Below are 21,673 nucleotides of genomic sequence, written 5' to 3' on the forward strand. Positions count from 1 at the left end.
GCAAATGAAAGATTTTAATAGAGGACAAACAATCTATTTACCTTAATAGTCATAATATATATATCAGTTCATGACACCAATTCTTACAAATTTCAAAACTCCGCCATCTCTCTCCCCACGTCCACCACTGCTGGCGGCTCACCTCCAACTGCGCAACGCTACGCGCTGTTAGCGTCCAGCTCTGCTCAACACTACAATGGCAGACAACAATGAAAACCAGCCACAGACTGCACACGGCACAGCCAGTGATTTTTATACAGAGCGCTACGTGGCGGCGGCGTTACCAATAAAAAAACCTAAACAGCCTACTTACATAGCCTCCATGCTCCCCACAAAAAAATTTTTACAAATTGTTTTGGGCAGTGGCCAATAATGATTTGATAAAATTTTTCATAATTACTATAACAAAGATATCAAATGCACACACTTATTGATACAATGTTGGTCAAAAGCTAAAATTTTCTCACAGTCCATATAGACAGTCCTGATCATTCATCACAGTAAAATAGTAGTGTTTTTCTCAAATACTGACCAATAAAAGAAAATGCACACGGAAGTAGTGGATTTCCATGCAGTCTTGAAGAAGTAGTGTTGTCCTTCCAAGGGAAAGACAGTGCTGACTCTTGACATACAGGCAGGTAATGGGCCACAACAGAGCCAGTCGTCGTTGAAGACTATCGGTAGGTAGGTCATCACAGAGCAGACCCACTGTAGTCCTGTTAGAGATTACTATTGGTGGGCCACCAGAGGTGCAGACCCACTGCAGTCCTTGTAGAAATAATGGCATTGGTGGGTCATCAAAGGTGTAGACCCACTGTAGTCCTTGTAGAAATAATGGTATTGGTGGGTCATCAAAGGTGTAGACCCACTGTAGTCCTTCTAGAGATGGCCAGCAGCCATCTGTTGCGAATGTGCAGGTGCACAATCACCCTCGAAGAGTCTTGCGAAGAATATAGCAAGTCCATAAACCACCACTTGTCCAATCACAAAGAATTTGTTTGAAATGTCCTTAGAACTAGCAATGCTGTTATCCAGTCCCTTGCTGAATTATTAACACACATGCAAACACTACCAGTCGCTACTTCTCACATATTGTCCATATACTATGACAAACAGAAACGTGTGCAGTGAAATGTAATTTACAAGTTACTTAATTTGATGAACTGGTGTCAATTAGAATTTTATAACATAAGAATACAATAACAAAGGTGCAAAATATATCATTAAAGAACATAGCAGTACAGATAACTTTTGCAGTAATATAGGCTTTACAAAAGAATCGAAATAACAAATACATCAGTGTTACAAAAATTATGACATAAGTACATACATAAAAGATCAGAATAACTTTTGAAACATCAACTTCACACATGAGCATTAGAACAAAACAGAATAAATAATGTGTAAACTTCTTTACGAAGTAAATAACATGTTATTAATGCAAATTATATTTGAGGATAACAGTATTCCTCATCATAGTGAATGTAGCTTAGTATTAGAAGAGAAAAAATTCAATGAAACAGTACACAGAGACAGGAAGAAAACAAATACACAAGGGTACACAAACACATAGTGGGATAACACAAGGAAAGGACAGGGTTTGTTTTACTGCAGTATTTTGCATAGAGATCTCCCTTAGTTCATCATTATTCCCAAAAAGTCCTATCTAAACCTGCTTTCTGTATTCTGTTCACATCCTCTTTCAAAAATAGTTTTTCTCCACTGTACACTGCTTTTTTGGCCAAACCATTTTCTTATAGCTTCTCAATGCTTTTCTTCCAATTCATCATAGTTAGTTTCTTATATAGTCTACCCCCTCTTAAGCTAACTTAAAGCTACTGAGCTCAGATGCTAAACTAAGGGACGACGCAATGCAGCAGCACAAAACAATTAACACAAACAACAATGACAAAAATGGAAATTGTGAAAGCAAGCAGCAGCAAATGCAATAACTTATATCTAAACATGACAAAGCTGAAGCAGAAAAAATATTACAGTAAAAATGTTTAATACCTATGTCACATCTTAACACTAGAGTGATGCATCACAAGAACATACGCTAGCAGATAAGTTACCGAATCGTAAAAAAATTATTTTTGCAATTCCTGTCAAGGGAAATGTCTTTTGAGCTACTTCGTTTTTTTTTAAGTGCATTATAAGGTTATTATTTACTGGATCTGTAGGCATAAAATATTTATATTAGTACATCCATTAAATTTTATAGTAACCAATGCTGCAGTGCAGCTATAAACTAGATATTAAACAAAATAGGCAAAGCAAGGCGTGAAACGTCATTCGCTAGCCGTATGGCGTTTCATAGTGCAGTAAACAATCTTTCAACTAGCAAGACAATAGACATGAAACGTTTCTCATCATTTCATTTCAGTAAATATCATAAATTAAGAACTCTACAGTGTAATCATGTTTTCAAGTTTGAGGGTGTCGTATTTGCGATGCTTTCTACAAAGGAATGCCGATAGCGAGGATAATGGCTTCCCTTTTTTTATTTCTCCACCTGTGCCTCTGAAGGTACACAATAATGGCTTTCTTTTGTCAGGTGGTTGTCGCGCTGCTGGGTGCCCACGACGCATTACGTGAAGGTGGTCACTTACCTTTCTTACTGAAAAATTTACGACAACAGTTTCCGCTTCAGTGACAGTCCCATATAAAAATATTTTCACAGGTTCAAAATTTGCGTTATAAATCTGTAGAAAACTTTTCAACAGCATAGTGATACATTCACGCATATACACACATTTCATAACACTTAAAGTACGATTCTCGGTTTCCAACATCCTTTTTCACAAACCAGAGTCCCTAACCACTACTCGTTATTCCTTACCTTTATTACATATACACATATTCGTAGACACTTCTTCAATTTTGCATCATAACAGATACGTAGCATTATCAAATAGCATCAGTTTATTTATCATAAACATACCGCAACAGCATAATACACATCGTCGTCGTAATAATATCATAACATCTCAGTCAATTCTCAAAAACGTTGTAGCTTCCTCCAATAATTTCAAAACCTAAAAAAATTCTCTGCTCATTTCAATAGTGTCATATACCTCAAACGTACTTTAAAAATCATGATCTCATACCAAATACATCATTCAAAGCTCTCATAGTATCACAATGGTTCTGAAAAATATGAAGGGTTCACGCAGTTCAGACAAAATACAATTTCATAAGTGTGAAGTTATCCAGCTGTGTAATTGCGTAAACATCTGTCACTGACGTAGTAAAAAAAATGTTTGTCTCTCTCAGTTAAGCGATCAGATAGCTGTGTAATTTATATGTTAGAGAAATATGGTACCGATGTGTAAAGTTGTATAAGTAAATACCATATTAGCTAGGGCTCCTTGTGTTTGCCAGACACATGGTACACAAAGTAAGAGTGTACCCCCCTGACGATTAATGTACTTATATCCTCAGGTGTTACAGATTACAGCAATGGAATGAAATGTATCATGGAAAACCTTTGTATCATTGTACTTCAAATATCTTTAAAAATAAATGTTTTAAGTACAAAATTAGTCACTCAAATACGCGTACTGTAGCGCTAAACTGTGCGTCTTGTTGTAAGATAATCTCTGTGGAAGTGTTGTAGTTATCGTCCTCCGTAAGCTAAGTTCTGCAGAAGTCAATGTACTTACCTCATGATAAACAAAAGTGAAATGCTTTGCGTATAGATATCGTAGTTACCAACCTTATTACCGTGATGAAGTAAGTACTGTACTGTAATGTATTGTTGCGCTACAGAAAAGGCTGTCTCATTGTAGCTATACCACAAAGTTACTACTAAAACATGTTTTACTTTCCAGAATAATACAGAAAAACTGTGCAGATATAAAACAGATACACCGCAAAAGAACAATGTAAATCGTGTGACATATTAGTAGCGTCGTGATATAATCGTATAGCTATCAGAGAAACCAAATGCTAAGTCATCTTTAATCTCACCGAATGTACTTCCAATAAAGAATGTATTTTCAAGTAAACCAAAATGTTGCATTAAAATCTCATTAGCAGTACTGGTAAATGTTCTAAATATGTCAGCCTTATAGTCGTTACGTAATCGTGCAACTAACAAGCAAGAATGTACACACACAATGACACTGTGACGTCTGTTCACTATAACAATGCACTCGTAAATACTGTCTAAATAAGTTCTCTAAGTTCTAGACTGGATAGTTAACTTCAAAACATTGTTGCATGTTAACAGTTTCTAAGTGTGACAAAGAGTACTAGTAAAGCGAAGTGAAAAATTTTATTGGAAAGACTAAGTTAAAATGCACATTATATCTCAATAAATGGTTTTAAATGTGAAATGTGGTGCAATCCTTTACTCTTCCTAGTGGACAGAGTTTAAACTGCAAAGCAATTATCATGTTATATACGTCGGTAAGGAAGGCAAAAATTTTTCTCAAGGTTAGCATCTATGTTATTTTTCTCTGAGCCAGCCGGCGCACGCGGCTGCCTGCGGTGCGAGTCATTGTCTGTCTCTTTGTTGGCGCGCAACGTTATTGGGATTTGGAGACCTAACTTCTACAAATTCACCTTGTCGAGAGGGCCCTGCTCTGTTTGAATCCCGCCAGTTCTGCTGCAATTCAGGTCTGTCGTTACGATCATATTGTGTGTCCTCATGTCGGTAGATTCCATAGTTTCTTTCTTGTCAGTCACGTGGTGGAGAATTTCTCCCTGAATCGTAACTGCGCGCTGGACCGTTGCGTCTGAACTTATTCCGTCTCCCTTGATAATAATTATTTTGGCTTCCATATTGTCTGTTTCTCTGATTGTCTCTGTGATAGTCATTACTACGGAAATGCGATCTTTCTCTGTAACTACACTCCTGGAAATGGAAAAAAGAACACATTGACACCGGTGTGTCAGACCCACCATACTTGCTCCGGACACTGCGAGAGGGCTGTACAAGCAATGATCACACGCACGCCACAGCGGACACACCAGGAACCGCGGTGTTGGCCGTCGAATGGCGCTAGCTGCGCAACATTTGTGCACCGCCGCCGTCAGTGTCAGCCAGTTTGCCGTGGCATACGGAGCTCCATCGCAGTCTTTAACACTGGTAGCATGCCGCGACAGCGTGGACGTGAACTGTATGTGCAGTTGACGGACTTTGAGCGAGGGCGTATAGTGGGCATGCGGGAGGCAGGGTGGACGTACCGCCGAATTGTTCAACACGTGGGGCGTGAGGTCTCCACAGTACATCGATGTTGTCGCCAGTGGTCGGCGGAAGGTGCACGTGCCCGTCGACCTGGTACCGGACCGCAGCGACGCACGGATGCACTTCAACACCGTAGGATCCTACGCAGTGCCGTAGGGGACCGCACCGCCACTTCCCAGCAAATTAGGGACACTGTTGCTCCTGGGGTATCGGCGAGGACCATTCGCAACCGTCTCCATGAAGCTGGGCTACGGTCCCGCACACCGTTAGGCCGTCTTCCGCTCACGCCCCAACATCGTGCAGCCCGCCTCCAGTGGTGTCGCGACAGGCGTGAGTGGAGGGACGAATGGAGACGTGTCGTCTTCAGCAATGAGAGTCGCTTCTGCCTTGGTGCCAATGATGGTCGTATGCGTGTTTGGCGCCGTGCAGGTGAGCGCCACAATCAGGACTGCATACGACCGAGGCACACAGGGCCAACACCCGGCATCATGGTGTGGGGAGCGATCTCCTACACTGGCCGTACACCTCTGGTGATCGTCGAGGGGACACTGAATAGTGCACGGTACATCCAAACCGTCATCGAACCCATCGTTCTACCATTCCTAGACCGGCAAGGGAACTCGCTGTTCTAACAGGACAATGCACGTCCGCATGTATCCCGTGCCACCCAATGTGCTCTAGAAGGTGTAAGTCAACTACCCTGGCCAGCAACATCTCCGGATCTGTCCCCCATTGAGCATGTTTGGGATTGGATGAAGTGTCGTCTCACGCGGTCTGCACGTCCAGAACGAACGCTGGTCCAACTGAGGCGCCAGGTGGAAATGGCATTGCAAGCCGTTCCACAGGACTACATCCAGCATCTCTACGATCGTCTCCATGGGAGAATAGTAGCAGCCTGCATTGCTGCGAAAGGTGGATATACACTGTACTAGTGCCGACATTGTGCATGCTCTGTTGCCTGTGTCTATGTGCCTGTGGTTCTGTCAGTGTGATTATGTGATGTATCTGACCCCAGGAATGTGTCAATAAAGTTTCCCCTTCCTGGGACAATGAATTCACGGTGTTCTTATTTCAATTTCCAGGAGTGTATTATTACTCCGCCAGTGGTTGTCATATGGGTGGTGTCTGTTTTGGTCACGATTTGCGTTGTAAGAATAGACTTGTCGTGTCCAGTTATTGTTTCTGTCGTGACGGAATTGTGACGGATGTGACCTGTAGTGATTGTTTTCCTGTTTTCGCATTCCGCGACTGTCTGTGTCAATTTCTAATTGTTGTAAGAGTCCCTGAAAAGCTTCAATGTCGTCTTTGCATCGTCCTGCTAAAATAATCTGTCGTAAATGTTCAGGTAATTTGATTAAGAAAATGCGGATGAGTTCTGATGGGCTGTATGGGTTTGAAAGATACTGATTCTTATGTAACATGTCTTCAAAATATTTGACAAGACTGGACAATTCAGATTGTTCGAAATGTTTCATCATTATGATGCTATGTTTTACTCGGTCTTGTGTAGCTTGAGAGCAATATGCTGAGAGGAAAGCATGATAAAATTCTCCTTCACTGTGACAATCGTGAATGACCGATAGCATTCTTACAGCTGGTTCATTCTCCATGTAGCCACACATAAATTCTAATCTGTGTTCTAATGACCAGTTGGGAGGAAAACAATGAGAGAATTGATGAAGCCACGCTTGTGGATGAATGTCGTTGCCAGAATTCTTAAATGTTTTGAATTTACGTGTGGTAATGAACAGCTTTTAGTCAAAATCATCATGTCGGCGAGTCGCATGTCGGTCATTGTTACGTCGTTTCGGCGGTTCCATCTCAAAATTCGGTGTACCTTGCCAATTTCTTTCATAATTTCCGAAGTGCCCTGTGTTATTATTTTGTGGCTGTTCCGTATTTCTATGGCCCTCTTCCCGTATTGGAGCGCGAGTGTCTTCTGAAATACGTATTTGTTGTATTACGTGTGTCAGCTGATCTTGTACTTCCCGGATTTCTCTTTGGTGTTGCGTACTAATTTGATTCAGACTTTGTTTGAATTTCCTAATTTGTTCGGACTCTTCTGTGTCATTAAAGACTACTGGTTTTGTGTCATTCAGATTATCATCTACCTTCGTAGATAGATTAGTGAACTGATCCGAAAGTTCGGCTACTTTCTCCGATAGTGAACACATTTCCTCAGTGTGTTTTTCTGAACAAAGTTTCAGAGTGTCCATTTGTGTTGAAATCGAATCTACTGTATCCTTTAAGTTTTCCTGAGTTCTTACAAGTTGCGTAACCGAATCGGTGGATGCAACTGAGTCCATTTTAGCTTGCAAGGTGTCGTGATTTTCACGAACAACAGTTTGCAATTCTTTTATGGCTGCATCGTGATTCTGTAATGCGTTTTCATGCCTCGAAAAAATAGGTTGAAAATGCTCACAAATTTGTGTTTTCACGTCATTACAGATTTTTTTGACATTTCGATTGAATGTTATGTAACTCAGTAGTTAAATCTTCAAGTGTTTGTTCTAGTGTGGTGTCTAACTTCCGAAGATTATGTTCCATTGTGTCCAACTGTTGCTGTGTTTGTCTCTGATTTTGTTCCATTGTGTCTAACTTTTGAAGCTTTTGCTGTGTTTGTCTTTGATTTTGTTCCATTTGTTGCATTATTTGCAATAATAATGTATTAGTGTATGGAATCTGTTTTTCTATGCTTTTTGGCAGTGCATTTTCACCGACAACATTTACATTTTGACAGCCAGAAAATGTGTCTTGACTCATTTGAGAAAACGGTGAGGACCCATAACCTGAATCTACAGTATTTGCAAGAATGTGTCCTGTCATTTCGGAATCCTGAGGCGAGCTGTTGCCAACCGATCGATCGATAATGCTTCCCTGTTCACTAATAGTCTCACTGTGTAAACCATTGTTTGCAGCCCGCTCCATTTCCCTATGTACAATTACCAAATTACTACTTTGAACATTAGTTAATTCATTACATGGTGGCGCTAACACGCTGCTTTCGCCTTCACTGTCATTTCTCAGTTTACTTTGGAGCCTAGTAGTACGTTTTTCACACGCCATTATAGTCACAATATTTCACACGACAACACAGAAAAGCACAATTGGAAGAGCAAAATAAGAAAACACATTAACATAGCACTGAAAATAATAACTAGTTAATTGCAAGCGCAGCTGCGAAATACTTCGTGCAAAACTACATGCATGCCACAACTATTTTACTGTATAACAATGAAAAACTGCAACTACAAAGGAAATTCTCTCTATGATTACGCGCTAGCAATAAACAAAAGCTACACTAATTACACAAACTACAAGGAAAAAATCAGAAGATTCCAGTGAGGTATCCCTGGCTAAGGGTCGACATATGAAACGTGCCCTTAGAAAAATTAAACAAGACTGTGCTTAAACTGACACACAATAGTTTTTTAGCGCAACGCAGTCTGACTTTCAGTAATCCCTACAAGAGAATGGCCCTGACTAACATTAACCTATATGTTTCACAAATCACTTACCTCACAAAAATCTTCGTTACTCGAACTACTGCAATACAGCGAGCGCCACTACTGCCAGCTAACTAAAAGATTCAAACTACGGAAGTCACTAACTACTGATAGGCACAGTTAGCAAATGAAAGATTTTAATAGAGATAATATATATATATCAGTTCATGACACCAATTCTTACAAATTTCAAAACTCCGCCATCTCTCTCCCCACGTCCACCACTGCTGGCGGCTCACCTCCAACTGCGCAACGCAACGCGCTGTTAGCATCCAGCTGCCGCTGCTCAACACTACAATGGCAGACAACAATGCAAACCAGCCACAGACTGCACACGGCACAGCCAGTGATTTTTATACAGAGCGCTACGTGGCGGCGGCGTTACCAATAAAAAAACCTAAACAGCCTACTTACAAGATTAGGACTCGTGCGAAGTCATTCAGACAGTCGTTCATCCCTCGCTCTATTTGTGAGCTCAACAGGAAAGGAAATGGCTACTGGTGGTGCAGGTTACCTTCCGCCACGCACCGTACGATGGCTTGTGGCGTACCTATGTAGATGTAGATGTAGAATGTAGTCACTGCGCTTTATGTGATTTTAGGTTCGTGAGAACATTTTGTAGTGTTCTGATCCCAGAAATACTTCCCAAAGACAGACCCTCTATAAGAGAGTACCAATTACTCTGCTATACTCTAGTAACTAAATAAGAATTCACAAAGAAAAGAACAACCACTGCATAATCTACAGAGAAACATTTTGTAGATGCCTTCTTAATCTAAGGCTGGGAGGGGACGAAACTAGAAACAGAAAACGAAGTTTCACCCAGCTGGGATTCCACTAGTCACCACCAGTAGATACAGCAATGAAGGAGCTACTGATTCCCTATGCCTTCGCCTGCCATAGTCTCCGTGCAATAAGACCATTTATCACACTGCTGGTGTATCCACACTGATAAGATTTTGACGTAATGCTAGTTAGTCTCACATGTAAATGTCACGATGCAGATGTTACGACCGGCGCGTAAACACACTTGCCTCGTGTATGTGACGGCGGTTCGCCCGCAAATATCGTTAGTGTTGTTTTTCGCACACACTGTGGTCATACACTACAATAAAATTGACTCATGCCCACTATGACTGTTCATACACAAGAAGCATCCACAATTCAAAATCAAACCGATGTATTGTCTGCATAAACACAATAAATGTAGCTGTCTGTTCATACTTTAACAGACGATTACCGTTACTAATAGTTATTACGAGCTGGTCTGTGCGAAACGCTGTGTGCAATGATGAAACTTTTTGCAATATTAAAAAAAGCGTTGCGAAGCATTGCATCTTTACTAAATTTAGCTAGTCGCTGAAAGATATTAAATTCACTTGTCAATATATTCCATCCATATTCACGGCGCTGTTCATAATTAGTGGTCGTCAGATCCTTAGCGTTTCTTTCTACACTAAATTTTACCATTCCACATAAATTACGCGGCACCGTACTGCGTTTTATCGCGACATACGTTACACGTACACTACTATCTTAGTGCCAACTCACTTAACTCGACCCAAGTCCAAAGATATTTGCACTGCAATCTCTACTCGCAGGGAATCGGATGGAAGTGTAACTGTCACTCGCTCATCAATCAAAATTATCGGACTGCTTCAGCTGGGATATCTTTAATATAAGTTTTTGTGACTATGATAAAACTTTTATTAACGTGTTGCTGATTAAACCAGAAATCGTTAAGTACATTTTTCTACATATCTGTCAATCGCGCATAGTAAACTTTTATCTTTTAGGTGGATATTTTGTAAAATATTTTCCGTGGCATTTTTAAAAATATTCATTACATTAAATGTATATACCCTGGTCAGAGATAAACTTCACTGACACTGGATAAATGTATTAAAAGCTCTGTTCTAAACATTGCTCAATGAATTTTATCTGCAGATATCTTTAAAGTGATCACTGTGACGTACTATATACACACAACAAAAAAAGTTTTGCATCACCCCTGTTCCTAGATCTACTGAAGATAGACGTTGACTGTGGATATTGTATCACAGACACAGTCCATTTGATTGTTCAGAGATGTCACTAAACCCGCCCAAAGATGTAAACAACCATGCGTGAGCAGCGCCTAATTATACGTAGGGGGTCCGACAGCCGATCAGTTCCAGTCATTCCACCAGGAAGGCGTCTCGGACTGAACCAAAGCGATGTTGTTCGGACATGGAGGAGATACAGAGAGATAGGAACAGTCGATTACATGTCTCGCTCAGGCCGACCACGGGCTACTACTGCAGTGGATGACTGCTACCTACGGATTATGGTTCGGAGGAACCCTGGCAGCAATGTCACCATGTTGAATAATGCTTTTAGCGCAGCCACACGACGTCATGTTGCGACTCAAAGTGTGCGAAATAGGCTGCATGTTGCGCAGCTTCACTCCCGCCGTTCGTGGCGAGGTCCATCGTTGCAACCACGACACCATGCAGCGCAGTACACATGGGCCCAACAACATGACGAATGGACCGCTCAGGATTGCCATCACGTTCCCTGCTGTTTTGGGGTGGCGTTATGTGGGGACGACGTACGCCGCTGGTGGTCATTGAAGGCGCCGTAACGGCTGTACGATACTTGATTGCCATCCTCCGACTGATAGTGCAACCACATAGGCAGCATACTGGCGCGGCATTCGTCTTCATGGACAACAATTCGCGCCCCCATCGTGCTCATCTTGTGAATGACTTCCTTCAGGATAAAGACATCGCTCGACTATAGTGGCCAGCATGTTCTCCAGACATGAACCCTATCGAATATGCCTGGGATAGAACGAAAAGGGCTGTTTATGGGCGATGTGACCCCACTCTGAGGGATCTACGCAGAATCGTGTTGAGGAGCGGGACAATCTGGACTAACAGTGCTTTGATGAACTTGTAGACAGTATGCCACGACGAATACAGGCATGCATCGGTGCATGAGGACGTGCTACAGGGTATTAGAGGTATCTGTGTGTACAGAAATCTGTACCACCACCTCTGAAGGTCTTGCTGTATGGTGGTACAACAAGCAATGTGTGGTTTTCATGAGCAATAAAAAGGGCTGAAATGACGTTTATGTTGATCTCTGATCCAGTTTTCTGTACAGGTTCCGGAACTCTCGGAACCGAGGTGATCAAACCTTTTTCGATGTGTGTATATATTCTGAAATGCCAAAGGCGAATCATAACTCTTCGTTATTTTACAGGCCACCATGTATCACTGGGATCTGCCTTCCCCACTGCAGGACCTTGGTGGGTGGCCCAACAATTTCACCGCTGACTTTTTCGTGCAGTACGCCCGAGTGCTCTTCGAGAATTTCGGCGACAGGGTGAGTCTGAAAACCACTTCCAGCACCTTTGTACCTTATCAGTATAAAGTATCCTTTCGCATCTATAGTGATACGTTACCGGCGTCCCACACATAACGTCCAATACACTTCATTGTGTTCATCTACTGTGACAAGTCTTTTTCACTTCCTCTAGTTCAGGTCTCTGCTTTTGTATTACGAACAAAGCTCATACATTGAATACTTATACTCTAATGGGTCGTTTAATTCATTTGTCTTGTTCGTAGAATCTTTACCTATATCCCTACCGTAACTTAATCATATGTTCTGATTTTCCAGTAGGGCATTTCTAGTTATTCTTCTAAGTTGTAAATATTTCTCTTCTGTGTCCTGAGATTTGTTCTAGGCGTTGTCGTCTCGTTTCTTCTCTAGTTCCTTAATTTATGTCCACACCTGCCTATCACTGAACTACTTTAAAATCACTACTTACAATGAAACAGATTTATTTCATTTTCACTTGAGATAAAATAGTAAACTTAAATTTTAATTCCACAGTTGGTTGTACACATTATTGTTCGTTTCATTTTTTATTATTTTTCTTCAGTGAGCTTTGTGTAATGTTTCTCCACACATTTTAATCGAGCAATGCCGTTTTCGGATATGAAGAAATTTGTGTAATATTTACAATGAGGAAAGATTTAGTGTTCTTTTAATGGCTGTTCGCATTGACGTCGTGCTCTGAGGACAGAACTTTGTTGTAATTTGTATTCTAGAAATGTCCAGTTCAACACTTTTCAGGCACATGTAACACAATATTACCAATAAATTGCAAAAAATTGAAATAGGAAGCGTCAGAATTCATATATGTTTCAGATCATGATCCACGTGATCTATGGTGTCATAGACTACACTTTGCAAACACTGGGCTGGTTTGCATGCCTATCCACGTCATTTTCCTTGATCACACTTTCTTTTATAGTTCAACGATTTTGTTAAATTGTCACTTGTGCCATCTATCACATGCATTAGAAATGTAAGTGATCTGGGGCATGACATGAGCTTCCAAGTCAACACGCGACTTACTCCTATAGTTTCTTGACCATATGCTGGATAACTTTTTCATTTATTCAACATTTATGATAAATGGCATTAATTATAGGTTAACACTAACGAAAATATCACATAAAAAGTTATATAAGGTATCAGTGTTTAGAAATTCATCCCCGACATAGAAAAAGTCGCCATGCAGATTCGCTTGTAATATATCTATAGCATTATTTTTAGTATCTGGTAGTAATACGCGTGTAGGTCCGTAGCTAACCGGATAAACGTCAGCCTAAGACTCAAAAGGTCGGCGTGCTATGGACTTTCCTGACAACTATTTATTTTTTAACCACTAGCAATTACTTCTAAATGTCAACGGAAATTTAAGTCACATTCTAGGTCTCCTGTAAAAGGGCTAAGTAAGTCACATCAAACGTCGGAGACAGGCTAGGAGAACCACCTCTAGGAAACACTGCAGCGTTCAAACTTGCTTTCGGATTAGGGAAGCTTTACTTTAGACCTTTCATATCATTAGATAAATCATTACCGATTTTAATGATGTATGCCACACTCCTCCCTGTACTGTGATGAGCTCAAGTCACGAGAACAGAAAGTGATGTTTTAACCTTATAGTTTTGTTTGCTTGTTCGAGGCATGCTCCCATGGGACATACTGTAGGACACATTGGCTAAGATCAATGAGCGTACTTGTTGCCCACTGGGTACTTTGCTGTGCAAAAGCTGTTCGTGCCTTTTGGCACCACATTGTGCGAATAATTACCGTTTATAGCAAGGTGAGTGATTTGAGAATGGACGTGTCAGCCCGAAACCGGTAACCACTACAGCTGAATTTAACGCCAATACAACTGAGGCGAACGAAATAAAAATGTATGCAATTTCCTTCTAGTTTTATGTTTGTGAAATTTGTGATCAACGTTCAGCTATATATCGGAAGATTTACAGATACAAATGCCAGTCCAACAAGCGTACGTATATCGACAACAATGTAGCTTTTCCAAGAGGCTTCTTGACTTACTGCATTGTTGCAGATATAAGCCGCACACTTCTTGAGGGGAAGAAAAAGGAGAAATTCAGTGGAGACAAATGTATCACTTCGCCCATTTACACGAATTGTTCACAAAGTGATCAGTCTTAAACCGTTTCTTTAATATCGTAACGTAGATAAACCGCATAAAAAATACCGGCCTAATATTAAAGTATTCACTAGTATCAATGTTAACTTTACCACCGATATTCATTTTGTCACTGGCAGTATGTTTTTTCCTGTTCTCGCAAATGAAGGACATTGGAAATGCAGCACGTTTTCAGCCTTGTGAAGAAAGAATCTGGTGATACTGTGCGTTATGAAGAGAGAATCTATTCATACATAGGATTGACTCATTGTTTTTTTAATCTTGCTAGATAGTATGAGAACACAGTGTTTTAGGGAACGGACTTTAAATGATTTCTTTATGTATTTTTTTTCTGTAAGTATCTACAGTGTTGAAGTCATACATTGAAGTATAGCGACCAAGTCTATCTACAATGCAAGAACTTTATTATTTACTTTCTCCTTTGGAAAATTTTCGTTGGTCAAGGATTTAGGCTTGAGAATGGCATTGGGGGGGGGGGGGGATAGCATTTCTTCCTCTAGAGCAACTGATAACATCCCGGTAACAATGTAATTGTACAGACTTTCGTAACAGTTGTCGTTGAAGGTAACATCGTCTAGAAGCGCTACATTCCTCTTTAAGCGTCTACTTCACAAATTGAAGTTCAGAGGCGTCTGCAGTTCACCTAACTGTGGATACCAGAACGTTCCAGCACAGAAGTTACAAGGTGGGCCTGAAGGGAACACCACACGCCTTAACATCCTAGAATATTTTACCTGCAATCTCAGTGACTTTTTGATTTTCGTTTCCAGTTGTTATTCGCTGTGGCCGAGCGGTTCTAGGCGCTTCAGTCCGGAACCGAGCTGCCACTACGGTCGCAGGTTCGAATCCTCCCTCGGGCATGGATGTGTGTGAAGTCCTTAGGATAGTTAGGTTTAAGTAGTTCTAAGTTGTAGGGGACTGATGACCTCTCTGTCCGTCGAAGTGCGTCACAAGCACAAGTACTGCCTAAAGATTTAACTAGCAAACTCATCATCTTCCAGAGAGGCTTACTCTCTGCACCAGGTTGGCAACACCGACGAAAAGCCTGTCTCTTGGAACACGTCGACTTATATGAGACTTGATTATAATGAAGCGAAATGTATCACATTAAGAACAACTGGTTCAAATGACTCTAATCAGTATGAGACTTATATCTGAGGTCATCAGTCCCGTAGACTTAAAACTAGTTAAACCTAGCTAACTAATCACAAACCAGAGTAACCAACCGATAATCGTTCGAAAATTCATCTGTGGAAAGTATAAGGCCTTCTCCATTTCCAAGGCTGAAGTAGTTCTCGACTTGTCAGTATTCCATCTTTCCTTTTATCCCTACTTTCAAGTTCCGGATACCCCTAGCTACACGCTCACTTTATGGTTTCATTGGTGAAAAAGTCATTTATTGCGTATTCCTCAATGCGATCCAACGTAGCACATGAGGTTAGTTCAAGCCATGCTATTTGCCAGCTTCTGTATTACATGTATCTTCGTATAAAGAATAACTGCGAGTCTGCTTAATAACTCCGTCGAGTTCTGATATTTTTTAATGGTTTCTGACAACGTTTTTACTCCTTAGTTAGATAAAAACTGAGTCAGTTCCAGCAACGGCCGCTACCCTAAATGAAATGTAAGCAAATGGAGACACACAATTTTGCTTCATATTTTTTTTTTTAAAGTCACAAATCTTCTGACTAGCTTGCTGCAGGTCTCCACGACTTCGTCTCCTGTGCCAATCTCTTCATCTCAGACAAGCACATCCTCAATTATTTGCTGGATGTTTTCCATTCTCTGTCTTCGTCTACAGTTTTTGCCCTCTACGGCTCCCTCTAGTACCATGGAAGTCATTCCCTGATGTCTTAACACATTTTTTCACATCATCCTTTCTTCTCAGATTCTGCGCGGAACTACCTCATTACTCACATATTCTTTCACATAACCTTGTTACTTCCTTGTCTAGTTTACACCGTAGCTGCTGATTATCAGCACACACGCATGCCTGAAGTTCCATCATTGTGTTGCAGACAGATAACATTCTCGTCATCAGTCCACCTAATTTTCAAATTCGTCTGTAGCACCACATCTCACATTCTTTGATTCTCTTCTGTTCCGGTTTTCCCAGTCCATGTTACACTACCATGCAATACTGTGCTCCAGACGTATATTCTCAGAAGATTCTTCCTCAAATAAAGGCCTATGTTTGATACTAGTACACTTCTCTTGACCAGGAAGGCCTTTTTCTCAGTGCTAGTCTGCTTTTCATGTCCTCCATGCTCCGTCCGTCATTGGTTATTTTGCTGCCTAGGTGGCGGATTCCTTAAATTCTACTTCGTGACCATTAATCCTGATGTTAAGTTTCTCGCTGTTCACTTTTCTGCTACTTCTCATAACCTGATCTGATTTCAGAATCCCTATCTTACCATCACGTAATCCAACTGATATCTTCCTATATCATCCGGCCTTTTCCAATATATCTCCTCCTCTTGATTAGATTAGATTAGATTAGATTAATACTTGTTCCATAGATCATGAATACGACACTTCGTAATGATGTGGAACGTGTCAGGTTAATAAAAGATGTCGGTACAAGAAATTACATTACACAAAATATTGCATGACACTAATGATTAAGTTTTTTTTTTTTTTTTTTTACTTACTTTATATCTAAAAATTCAGCCAATGAGTAGAAGGAGTTGTCATCTAGAAATTCTTTTAATTTATTTTTAAATGTTAGTTGGCTATCTGTCAGGCTTTTGATGCTGTTTGGTAGGTGCCCAAAGACTTTTGTGGCAGCATAATTTACCCCTTTCTGTGCCAAAGTCAGATTTAACCCTGCATAGTGAAGATCATCCTTTCTCCTGGTGTTATAGGTATGCACACTGCTATTACTTTTGAATTGGGTTGGATTATTATCAACAAATTTCATAAGGGAATATATATACTGTGAGGATCCCTAGATCCTTAAATAGATGTCTGCAGGATGACCGTGGGTGGGCTCCAGCAATTATTCTGATTACACGTTTTTGTGCAATGAATACTTTTCTACTCAACGATGAATTACCCCAGAATATGATGCCATACGAAAGCAGTGAATGAAAGTAGGCATAGTAAGCTAATTTACTGAGATTCTTATCACCAAAATTTGCAATAACCCTAATAGCATACGTAGCTGAACTCAGACGTTTCAGCAGACCATCAATGTGTTGCTTCCAGTTTAACCTCTCATCAATGGACACACCTAAAAATTTTGAAAATTCTACCTTAGCTACAGACTTCTGTTCAAATTCTATATTTATTACTGGAGTTTTGCCATTTACTGTACGGAACTGTATATACTGTGTTTTATCAAAATTTAAAGAGAGTCCGTTTGCTGAGAACCACTTAATAATTTTGTGAAAAACATCATTTACAATTACATCACTTAGTTCTTGGTTTTTGGATGTTATTACTATACTTGTATCATCAGCAAAAAGAACTAACTTTGCATCTTCATCAATGTGGAATGGTAAGTCATTAATGTATATCAAGAACAGTAAAGGACCTAAGACCGAACCCTGTGGGACCCCGTGCTTGATAGCACCCCAGTTTGAGGAATCAGCTGTTTTAACATTACACGAACCACTTATTTCAACTTTCTGCATTCTTCCAGTTAAGTATGAATTAAACCATTTGTGCACTGCCCCACTCAAACCATAATGATTTAGCTTATCTAAAAGAATTCCATGATTTACACAATCAAAGGCCTTTGAGAGATCACAAAAAATACCAATGGGTGATGTCCGGTTATTCAGAGCATTTAATATTTGTGATTCTTGAACAGAGTATTCGCTTTTACTAGCTGAAATTTATTACAGAACTCGATTATTCTCTCTCCTCACTCATTCCTAGTCCCAATCCCATATTCCTGTAACCTTTTCTTCTGCTCCTTCGCTTACAACTGCATTCAATTTCTCAATGACTATTAGATTTTCATCTCCCCTTACGTTCTGTATTACCCTTTCAGTATCCTTATATACGTTTCCTATCTCTTCATCTTCAGCTTGTGACGTCGGCATATATTCCTGTACTATCGTTCTCGGTTTTGGTTTGCTGTCGATTCTGATAAGAACAATCCTATCGCAGAACTGTTTACCGTAAGATTCTGTTTGCTCTACCTTCCTATTCATAACGAATTTTATTCTCGTTATGTCATTTGCTGCTACTGCTGATATTATCCTATACACACCTGACCAGTAATCCTAGTCTTTTTTCCATTTCACTTCATTGATCCTTACTGTATCTAGATTGAGCATTTGCATTGCCCTTTCCAGATTTTCTAGTTTGCCTACTACGTTCAAGCTTCTGAAATTCCACACTCGGACTCGGACAACGTTATCCTTTCGTTGGTTATTCAATCTTTTTCTCATGGTCACCTCCCCTTTGACAGTCCCCTCTCGGGGTTCCGAACGGGGGTCTATGCGGGAATCTTTTACCAATGGAGAGATCACCATGACATTTTTTCAGCTACAGTTCACATGTCCTGTGGATAAACGTTATGATTTCCATTGCCTTCTTCATCCTCACGCCGTTGATGATTGCTGATTCTTCCCACCTTTAGGGGCAGTTTTCCACCCCAAGGAGAAGAGAGTGATCTGGGCCTCAGTGCGCTTTTCCGTCCTCTAGTACCATTCTTCTAAACTTGCCTCGTATGATACAGCTTCTGCATGTACACTATTTGATTTTCTTGCTGTATTACATTGTCTATTCATTTGTACAGTCACGTGGATGGCTCACAGTCGATTTATGTACCTCTGAAATCGATAATACATTGCGCATATGAATATCGTAAATAAAGACAGCTGACTAGAATATTTCGAAAGCATTTTATCATTTGGAATGTTTTGCAGACTGTTCTCGTGTCACAAGAAAGTGGCGAAATCTCAGCCTTCTATAATGTTTTTCCTCGAAGGAGCAATTGTTCGCAGTTTGTTGTCTAGTGGTCAGCATCACTGCCTCTAGGTCGCGGAGTCCTTGATTCGATTTCTGGTCAGTTAACCCCAATTTATTTGTTATATGTGAGTGCAGGCGTTCTCGGCGAATTTAATATATGAAGTCTTCACGGGTTGTCAGCCGAGAAGCGTCGTGGTCTCGTTGCAACGTTTCGATGGAATGCATCTCCATCAGCTTCAGGCGATGTGTCGGGATATCTGCTGCTGCTCTCAACTGTTACTTTCCCCTCTTTGGGGAAGTGAGAGGGGGAGCTCTTATAGCCTTTCGGCTTTTACTCCCCTGTGTACGTGTGTGTGTGATTATATCTGTAGGTTTTTTTTTTTTTTTTTTTTTTTTTTTTTTTGGTGTCTGTGAAATGTGATGACTGTTCTGTTTGTGTCTGGTATTCGCCTGAGGTTGGCGAGATGTTTGGTGTTATATGGGAAGGGGCAGGATTAGGGATTGGATATTTGGGATTTTCTCTTCGACTTAATCGTCGAAGATCGTCATTGGGCGCTTGTGCTTATCGTGGGACATGTCATATCGACCTAGGGAGTGGATGAGGGCGTTTCCTGATCTGGAAGAACCCTCACCGAAGGCCCTTGCCAGATCTTGAAAACGCTCTCTCAGGAGTGGGATTTCGACTGCGGCGTGCAGATCATCTATGGGGAATCCAAGAGGTAAATGTAATGCCCTCCTGAGGGTCCGTGTGTTGTAGTGTGCGTGTGCGTGTGCTGGTGTCGTGATCCTCGGCGCAGTTTCCCCTGGGCAGTCAAGTCTGTTTTGATTGCCTGGGGGGCAGTCGTCTTGGGAGGTCTCTTATTACTAAATTTTTGTTGCGTGTTTTTGTTGTGGGGAAATTGTAGTGGGGTACGTTTTTGTTATTGAAAAGTGTCTTGATGTGGTATAGTTTTCTAGTGTATTTACTGTAATTTTTATTTTGTCTCCACTCCAGGTTTTGCCTGGAATCTGCCTCCCCCAGATTTCTGTTTTCAGTAACTCGAAGAGCTCCTCGTAATTCTGAGAAAACTCAGCGACAATCGGGGGGGAGGTGGTGGGTGACTTGATTCTGTGTTTGTGATTCTGTTGTGTTGTTTTGTGTTTTCTCTGGCTCTTCAGCCACCGCCTGACATCTGTTGGGGGTGGGTTCCACTCTCCGGGCCGCCGAAAGCCTCGGCTGGCGAAAGGTTTTCTTCGTCAGCACGAAACCATCCGAGTCCTGCCCGGTTACGTGGTTTCCTTCCAGTGCAGTTGTTTCCTGGTCCACTCCCAGGGCGACGACAGGTGCTGTCGGGGGTGCAGGTCCCTCACGGGGTGATGGAGTGGTTGGGGGGGGGGGGGGTGGTAGAGTGCTTCTTTCCCTCGGAGTGCTTCTCCTTCCTGTCATTCCTTGCACGCCGCTGTTTGGATGTGGTGGACGTGTGTGTGTGTGGGGGGGGGGGGGGATTTAAGGTATTTGGAACAGGTGGAAGGCTGAGACGAGGGGGTGGGTTTGGGGAGGATTTTGACCGGCAGACGGGTCATCTGCTTGCCATTATTCAGGAATGCAATATAGTCAGGAAGTGTGTCGGTGGCGTTGGCAAGCAGGAGCGGACTTAGGACGAGGGGAGAAGGGGCGGGATCGCAAATACTGACGATGTATTTTGTTGTCGGCGTAAGTAAATGTCGTCGGTCGCGGGCTGATTTCTCTGCCGGACCGCTCTCCGCTTTCCCTCCGCCGGCCGATCACGCGCCCGCGAAATCCCCCGATGCGGCTGGATCGGCCGGTGGTGGTGGTGGGGAGAACGCGTGCGCGGGGTTCGGGTCCCGACGTCCGTCTCTGCTCCGCCTGTAGCCCGTGGTGGAACGGAACGTTCTTCTCTGATTTTCCTGATTGCGGGTCCCAGGCTGTGCTGAGACGGTAGCTACTGTCGCGGTTGATTAGGTTATCGAATAACCGTATTTCTATGGACTCTTTGATAACTGAGTCCCAAAATCCGTCTGTACTGCATATTTTCTTTGTGTCCTCGAAATCGAAGGTGTGTTTCTCGTCAATACTATGTTCCGCCACTGCGGATTGTCGTACATTTTATGTCCTTGGGGACTGGGTGTTTGTGTTATCCTAATCATATCATGCCGTCCTCATCGACGCACAAGTCGTGGAAGTGGCGTCAAACAGAATGACTTGCACCAGGCTGCCGAACGACCGTAGTACGGTCCTATACGATCTCGTCATTTCATTTCGAGGAGAACTAGAAGCTAGCTGTTGTCTATGTTTTTGGTCTCTTGCACCACAGGTGAAGTGGTGGATCACGTTCAACGAACCGAAAGAGGTGACCCGCGGCTACGGCGAGAACGACAAGGCACCGCGCATCAACACCCACGGCGTCGGCGAGTACCTGTCGGCGCACACCATCCTGCTGGCGCACGCCAGGACCTACCACATGTACGATGAGGAGTTCCGCGCCACGCAACAAGGTAATTATAGTGTGCGTTAAATTAAATGCC

The 21,673-nt window shown here is 41.7% G+C and overlaps 1 protein-coding gene across 1 annotated transcript in view; it reads left to right on the forward strand.

Annotated features, from left to right (window-relative positions):
* Window positions 1-21,673, forward strand: part of LOC126281884 (myrosinase 1-like) — a 121,775-nt gene that overhangs the window by 27,674 nt on the left and 72,428 nt on the right. Inside the window, exons 4-5 of the mRNA XM_049981199.1 lie at window positions 11,947-12,069; window positions 21,463-21,643. Coding sequence (XP_049837156.1) covers window positions 11,947-12,069; window positions 21,463-21,643 — 304 coding nt within the window. The remainder of the gene's footprint in view (window positions 1-11,946; window positions 12,070-21,462; window positions 21,644-21,673) is intronic.

The sequence above is a fragment of the Schistocerca gregaria genome, chromosome 7 (assembly GCF_023897955.1).
Source record: "Schistocerca gregaria isolate iqSchGreg1 chromosome 7, iqSchGreg1.2, whole genome shotgun sequence".
In the NCBI taxonomy this organism is placed as follows: domain Eukaryota; kingdom Metazoa; phylum Arthropoda; class Insecta; order Orthoptera; family Acrididae; genus Schistocerca; species Schistocerca gregaria.